Genomic DNA, 8,426 nt, shown 5'->3' on the forward strand with positions numbered 1-8,426 from the left:
ATGTAAGGATTCTTTGCATGTACGAGATGAGACATACTACCAACAAAGGTTTTATTTTACCAAATTTTATTCCCATTACGGGATTATATATTTCTGACAATGACAGATTCTAAAGAAGACATTACTTACATGCTCTATAATACACAAACATACATGCATACATACACACACACACACACACACACACACACACACACACACACACACACACACACACACATACATACATACATACATACATGTGTGTAGACATAAAAACAAAGAGTCACGTGATGGGACGTTATCAAGTTTACTGAATAGAACATTTGGAATCTATGACCAATCAAATCACGATATATCTGACCTGAATTTCTGAAGAGCACGTTTGGTCACTCAACAATTTGGACAGAGATTGATTATTGGCTATATCGTTGACGAATCGATATGCTGGGTTTCGAATGTATCAAATCTAGCTATCATGTTACAGTTTGTGTATTTTGTAAACACACATAATCGTAATGATGTATGAAATATACGCATAAGCCAGGTCAGTGTTAGATACTTGTATGAGCCTGGCGAATACGAGGGAGACAGCAGAAAACGCGCCACCAATCCGATATGGTCCATGAAAACGTACAACGTCCACATCAAAGACGGCGAACCGAACTTGTACTACTTGAAAGACGGGCCGCCGTTAGCATCCGTCAGAGAGGAGTTGATGATCGTACCTCACGACACAGTCCCTTTTCAATAGCCCACTGTATGATAATTCTCATGATTGTTTGTGTGCTAACGCAACAATATATCAACCTAAATTCGTCTCTCACAAACTGTTCAAGAAAAACACATTCAGTCAGCGTTCATGTATGAGCGCTGGTGTGACATACATGGAGTCGCTCATGCATGAACGCTGAAGTAGTATACACAATAGCGAATTAGGGACTTCCAAAGGCCTTAATTTTTCCCGACCGACTCCATGCTCACTTAAAAGTCAATATTTCAGAAACTATTCCACCGATTTCCGTCAATTTTTTGCATACACCTCAGTAGTAGTATACACAATGGGGGTACGAGATTAGGGACTTCCCAAAGGCTCAATTTAAAAATTGAGCCTCTGGGAGGGACCTGGTCTCATACCCCCATTGTGTATACTACTACATGATAGACAAATCTCTATGACACAAAATACACATTTTCAGAGCGGACGTGATCTTACTTCAAGATACAGGCTATGATTGTAGGTTTACCCGCAGAGATTTACCTCTTCACAACCCATACATTGAGTTCAGCGAGTCCTGAATCATGTAGTGTTTCCTACCATGTGTGATATACTGCTCCTGAGGGGTTCGTATTTATTTCCGGTACGTATAGAGAAACAAATGCAAGTATTAAAGGGAAAGTCCCGTTTACAAAGGAATGGGAGGCTAGGTTCTAATACTGTACTAAAAATCCTCAAAGACCCAATGATCCTCCCTTCCCTGCGCGACACCCTTTCACTCACTCAATTGCCAAATACTCTCTAGTCCAAGTAGTATTCTTCAGGCAACACCGATACTCTCCACAATTGATACAAATACGAGGTTTCGAGTTTAGTGAGATATGTAGATTCATAAGGGAAAAAAAGGAGGACTGGACGTCACATGACAATCAAAAAGCCTTTTGGTGGACTTTTGTGAAGGTGCATGTGTCCAGAAAAGACGAAAGGTGTTTGTGGTCAAAATATGAACGTTCGAAGTGACCTGACTAAAGGATCATGCGCAACAATTGGGCAGACATTCCTTTGATCCGAATGAATCTCCAGAAGATAATGAGAGGTGCCTTAGCCACTCTTCTTGCAGCTTATAGTCCTTGCATTTCAGGAAAGTTTTGCTCCGGATGTAGCCAGTTACGGCATGTGCCTGATGGAGACGAGTGTTACCGTCTTGAAAGAGAAACGTGGACCAGCATGACAGACGTGGGTTGTAATCTCAAGTGGTGCTTTCAAGGACAATGTGCAGTGACATTCATTTTAAAAGGCAATCCTTCTTCTGACTACCAATCAAAACGCTAATATCCTATGATATCCTCCGTTTTAATATGTGTAATGATTCCCTGTTATCTTTTGATCGGACACATACCCAGAATATTCTATTGAATTTATATACTGTATTGCTTGAACATATTGTAAGTCTCCTCAGTTTCCTCTTTTAAAAGAGTGCAACAACAAAAAATGTCCGCATATTTTCTTCATCAAACAGAATAGTATGTTGAAGTGGTTGTTACCTGTCTGGGGACAGTGTTGAGAGACTGAAGATAAAAAATGGTTACATGTTACATGAAAATGGTATGAAAATACATATCGTTCGCTAAATGTCATTGAAACGGTATAAACGTTTCTTTCTTCATTGTGACTCAGAAATGAATTTCACAAATACCAGAGTATGCAGGTCAGGTTTGAGATATAGATAGGCTTTATCAGTATAGGCTTCTAAACACTGCAAGATCTACGTATAGGCAGATAATATAATGCAGTCTCATTTATGTTGAATAAGCAAACGTGATGGGGGTTCGCCAGCTCCTAGCTCTGTTCCTGTTTTTCGTATCACTGTCATCGGCACAGCGTCTTAACATCGTTTTTATTGTAGCAGATGATTTAGGTGAGTGTTAACATTGACGGCGAGTACTAATGTGAACTACCAACATATATCATATGCCACTCTCAATGTGTCCTATTGCAAAATAATGATATTACTACCGTACTATATAAACTCTGTACTACTGTACTATAGAAACAGTGTATTCAGGGAAATCTCTGTGTTTACACAGGCTGGAATGATGTTGGTTTTCGGAATCCTGACATGAAGACCCCAGACATCGACAAACTGGCCACAGACGGAATCATCTTCAATAATGCATACGTCCAGCCTCTGTGCAGCCCGTAAACTGTTATATTATTTCACTCTCTTTGTATGAGAAACATAAGAGATGTAACAAAATACTTTATCTCACGCATAAGACATAAACATTCACATATCATTCTAAAGTAATTTGACATATATTACAGTTTTTAATTGCCGGCTCAAATGAATGTAAATATTCCTGTACACTATATATATATCAAAACAAAGCCCAGCAGAATTATGTTCTTCAGTTGACTATGTAAACTCACTATTTCAGATCTCGGACCACCTTTATGAGTGGAATGTATCCTTTCCATGCAGGCATGCAGGTAATTATTAATGTATTCGTTTATTTAAAAATAATAGGATGTACATGTACACTTTAGACATGCTACGGACTCGTTAGATTATGATACATGTAAGATGTCCAAGAAAACATGCACGTTGTTATTAGATACATTCTCTAGCTATTTAAGGGTAAAATCTTCCACTCATTGTTCGATGAGAACTGTCTGACATTTGTGTAGACTCATCTTTCCCGTTTTTTTCTGTTACACTTTTCACTTTTTTCGTGTTAAATATTGAAAGTTGCTATGCCTGTGTATACATGGATTAATTACCAGTCAGCACCAATCAATTACTGGTTTCCCCTTGTTGTTATCTTATCACTGTTGTTTCACATGTACTTATATTATCGGCTTCCAAGGTTTTTTTCATTCATGAGATGAAGGCATAAGAATATTCACAGAAACATCGTGTTCCTGGACCTAGACCCACGTGTCTATGTGAAAATAATTTTCAATTTTTTATCACCTGCGAGTTCTACCAAAGACAGATTCTTATATTCAGCATATGGGAAGTTCTTACCAAGATATATTGTAATTTAGCATATGTCACTGAAGCGTGACCAGACAGTGTGTGTGCCCCTCAACTATACATTCCTCCCCCAGGAACTAAAGAAACTCGGTTATGCAACGCATATAATCGGAAAGTAAGCATTATACTACACAACGGCAAGAAAACCGTATTAGATATACAAGGAATAATAAAAACAAAGATGTACAATGGATGCAATACTTAAATCTTTATTTGATCTTTCTCATGAACTGTTGTCATTCTATATGAACGTAAGGGGATTCATTCAGGTATGCTATCGTGACTTCTGGGTTAAAAGGGCGGGGGCAGTTTCCAGATACCCTGAAGAACGCATCTGAGTATCCTCACTGTTATTTTGAAGCTTCTTAATTGTCATGAGCACTATTATTCCAGATGGCATCTTGGTTATTGCAAGTGGGAGTGCACCCCAACATACCGAGGCTTTGATACTTTCTTTGGTTATTATACTGCCGGTGAAGACTATTTCACTCACTCTACTGGTGCGTATGATTTTGGCAGTATTGAATGTTCCATTAGGTACGTGTAATTCAAAACATCACGTTGAACCGTAATGTATAATAGTTTAAGCAGATGTTAAATAGTTGAAATATTTCAATTTCTTTCATCAGGGGATTACTTGGACTTCAGGGATAATAAGCTTCCAGCAAGAAACTATACAGGAGAATATTCTGCTGTAAGTATAATGCAGTCTGAAACTGCACAAACCTCAGCTGACCATTGTTTTACTTATCACAATTATATTTTTTAAAAATGCACACATTCTGTGATACATGGACTTCACAAGGGAGTCGTTTCTTTGTTCGGCCATTGCATTAGTTGATATTTATCATGTATTTCAGAACACATTTGGCCAGAGAGCCGTTGACATCATCCATCGTCATGATGCATCACAGCCGCTGTTTATGTACCTCCCGTATCAGAGCGTACATGCTCCTATTGAGGTAATGAAAAGCACTGCTTTGATATTCCGCACCTGTTTGCGTCGACATCCTTTCCGGAAACAGGAAGTCTGTTCTAACTTTTTCACCAGTTCAATTAGTGTTTTCAGATGAGCCCCATGTATGTCTATTTTCACGGTTGGATAAATTCCGTACAAAAATCAGTGATACATACACGATTGATTAGAATTAGATACAGATTAATTCATGAAAACAGTTGTTAGGGTGATATTCATGTGTTGTTAACAAGACGCTTGTGTATGTTCAGTTTACCTATGTATACATCTCTACGTTGGATGTTACAGGTGCCAAAGAAGTATGAAGATATGTATCCGAACGTGATTAATGAAGGGCGACGAAAGTACAGTGGTATGCACGTTAATTTCTGTCGTTTTCGTTACAATCTATTATCTGTGAAGTCTTAGAAAACCATATCAGTAAGTTTGATAAAGACAGAATAACAATATATGCATGACCAACGTCTTTATTATAGTGAGAGCGACGTTTCGGTGAAGGTTCTAACACCATTATCAAGCAAGCGATGAAAGCGACGATTCCGTGTAGCTTCTAACACTGTTATCAATATGGTCATCATACTTTATTATATTTTTTATCCCTCCTTACTGCTCCAACTGCTAAATGCCTCTCAAAGAAGTAGGTTTGTATTACTTCACACACACCGTGACGTACATGTGCATCTGGCAAACTGTTTAAAACACTTGCGAACTGCTTTCATTTCCAACAGGAATGGTGTCGGCACTGGATGAGGCAGTGGGGAATGTTGCCAAAGCCCTGAAGGATCGGGGCTTGTTTGAAAATACTCTAATTCTATTCACTGCAGATGTAAGTTTAGTTTCAGTGTCAACAGGGAGAACTTTGTTGTACAGAATGATACTCGAAAACAGAGCTCGGTGGAGAGTTTTGTAAATTGTGACTAATTGTAATCAGCTTTGCTTGTTCTTTACCTACCAATAACCAACAGAATTATATGAGATTTTGCCATTCTGCAAAAGCATTTTTATATTCGTAGTTAATAATGATCAAATCATAGATTCTGCAATTGGATCACGAAAAAGGGAAACACACGCATGCAACTAGTCAGGTCTTGGTTATACATAAGGAATATCACATATTCTCCATTATAACGGTATGAATCAGGAATATGTCGAAGTTATAAATGTGCATGCTTATTTCATGTAATAATGATGTAAATACATTTTCTTAAAATAACAGGTGAGTTATGTTTTATCCAACTGCTAATCATGTCAGACTCCCTTGCAATAAACCTTTGATCATTCAGAATGGAGGCCATCTCGAAGCGTATTCCAACAACTGGCCTCTGAGAGGAGGGAAGTACACGAAATGTGAGGGGGGCACGAAGGGGGCATCCTTCATGTATGGCGCAGGGCTCCAGAAGAATGGGATGACATACGATGGGTAACACCATGGAATATATTCAGAACAGTCACAAATCCTATTTTAGAGGTGTGAGCAGTAAAATCCCATGTATTTCCGTATTTGGAAAGCAACAGAACAAAGCATAACATAAACTACAGACTTATAATCTCACTTAACTAATTTGATTTTAGTTTATTCAAAAGTGTGTTTTTGATACCAGTCAGTGGGGATGTATTTGTAAACTACAAGTAAGGGATATGTTGTCATCAGGCTTTAGTCATGTAGGTTTTTCTCTGTCTTAATCCCTACTGTCTCCACATAGGATGATCCACGCTGTCGACTGGAAGCCCACTTTAGTGTCTGCTGCTGGGGGAACTCCAGGTAAAGAGATTCTCATTTACAAAATAACGCTTTAAATAAACGATTCTTTAGTAACTACAGTGACTAACATGCAGATTCAATATTTTTGTTCAATAAACTGTTTTCATAAATATCACACATGGGCACAGAAACAACCATTGATGGAATGAGCCAGTGGGATTCTATTCGGGGAACACCAGGTAGAGAGATTCCCATTTACAAAATAACACTTTAAATAAACGATTCTTTTGTAACCAGTGACTAACATTCAGATGTGTTCTGTTCAATAAACAAATTGTTTTCATAAATATAACATGTGGGCACAGAATGTACCATTGATGGAATGAGCAAGTGGGATTCTATTCGAAATGGCCTCCCCTCATCTAGGACGGAGTTCATCTACAATATGGACTACTTCGAATTTCCAGAGGAAGGACATGCTGCAATAAGGTATTTGAAGGTGTTTCGTTCTCCAGTTAGGTTATAGGCAAGCTGTCAACTGTCTGTACGATGTACATCAATGCAGAGTTACATTATTGATGCATTTCCGATTCAATATCACTTGCCACTGGACCGTTTTCATGACATGTATCAGGGTAGGAGACTACAAGCTGATCCTGGGGTACCCTGGAGATCCGGATGGCTGGCACAAACCCATGAACAGAACCGAAGATGACATCTATGAAGAAACAGTTTACTTCACAGGAGATGACCCAGTTCAACTTTTCAACATTCGAGGTACGGAATTAATTACCGTAAATGTAGATGGTAATGTATATTTCAAGGATCTCCGAAGTGGTTAGCACACATTACCCAGCAACACTTATATTTACTGCTGCTAACATATCCTCTCTATGTGTTAGGATGGAACCATAATGGAATACACTCGGGCTGGCTGTCGATATAGACCATAGAGATCGGCAATCGTTAACTAAATATCGATTGATTATCGATAAATATCGAACACTTTTTACTATTAACAAAACAACGTCCTGAACATAATTAACAAACAAGTCCTAAATTTATAAGTTAATGTACGATATTATCGATAATACAATTTTCATATCGATTACCATCAATCATCTTCCTATCGACGGAATTTCCGATTATCGTTCATTTTAGCCAGCCCTACTTTACACTGGATACCTTGGAGCATCAACATGGGATTTTCAAGACCTATGTTTTTTCCTCATCCCACCCAGATCTTTGATCACTGGCAGATTAAAATATGAATGCAGCATCATGATGGGTGTTTCATTTTCGCAGAACTGTCTTTCCCTAAAGACATGCCCGTGAAGATTTGGGTTGGTATGGGTCTTCAGCAACCCATGCTTGTCGTAAGAGGCGACTGACGGGATCGGATGGTCAGACTCGCTGACATGGTTGACACATGCCATCGTACCTCAATTGCATAGATCAATGCTCATGCTGTTGATCACTGGATTGTCGCGATTGTTTACAGACCGCCGCCATATAGCTGGAATATTGCTGAGTGCGGCGTTAAACAACAAACCAACCAACCAAACTAACCAAATATTCTGACACACATCCAGAGGATCCTACTGAGCGCAACAATCTTGCACAAACGATGCCGGATATGATGGCGAAGGTGCGAGCCAGGTTTGAGGAGTACAAGAAGACGATGGTGCCAGCCAATTATCCCGATGGAGATCCTGCTTCTGACCCAAGAAACTTTGGAGGTGTTTGGAGCCCTGGGTGGTGCTAGGCAGATGTACGTTGTCAATATATTGGTCATGCTGTACTGCTAAAATGTGTACTTTGTTTGCACAAGATAAATGATAATGAGTCACAAATCCACATTAATCATACTTCAACAATACAATAAAGGCTTTATAAACCGCCCAATAAAATATCAATCAATGGTATTAAGTTTGCCGACTCCCTCCCACTTTGGGGGAATAAGTACCATTCAATATTTTCAATATCTCAAAAGCACGTGCAGACGGATATCTAG

The 8,426-nt window shown here is 38.9% G+C and overlaps 1 protein-coding gene across 1 annotated transcript; it reads left to right on the forward strand.

Annotated features, from left to right (window-relative positions):
- Positions 1 to 2,557: 2,557 nt before the first annotated feature.
- On the forward strand, positions 2,558 to 8,177 carry LOC124275731 (arylsulfatase B-like). Its single transcript, XM_046711377.1, has 14 exons — positions 2,558 to 2,615; positions 2,785 to 2,896; positions 3,136 to 3,187; positions 3,746 to 3,849; positions 4,128 to 4,234; positions 4,364 to 4,428; positions 4,595 to 4,696; positions 4,999 to 5,062; positions 5,439 to 5,536; positions 5,994 to 6,130; positions 6,414 to 6,472; positions 6,778 to 6,901; positions 7,047 to 7,189; positions 8,005 to 8,177. The coding sequence occupies exons 2-14, from the start codon at positions 2,817 to 2,819 to the stop codon at positions 8,175 to 8,177; spliced, it is 1,308 nt and encodes a 435-aa protein (XP_046567333.1). The 5' UTR covers positions 2,558 to 2,615; positions 2,785 to 2,816.
- The last annotated feature ends 249 nt before the right edge of the window (positions 8,178 to 8,426 follow it).

This window comes from Haliotis rubra, unplaced genomic scaffold, assembly GCF_003918875.1.
Source record: "Haliotis rubra isolate DU_JTF1 unplaced genomic scaffold, ASM391887v1 Scf2019, whole genome shotgun sequence".
Lineage (NCBI taxonomy): Eukaryota > Metazoa > Mollusca > Gastropoda > Lepetellida > Haliotidae > Haliotis > Haliotis rubra.

Coding starts and splice junctions, on each gene's coding strand:
- LOC124275731 (XM_046711377.1), top strand. CDS start 2,817: ATGAAGACCCCAGACATCGACAAACTGGCCACAGACGGAATCATCTTC. Junction 5,537..5,993: donor TAATTCTATTCACTGCAGAT/GTAAGTTTAGTT, acceptor TTGATCATTCAG/AATGGAGGCCATCTCGAAGC. Junction 6,902..7,046: donor GAAGGACATGCTGCAATAAG/GTATTTGAAGGT, acceptor GACATGTATCAG/GGTAGGAGACTACAAGCTGA.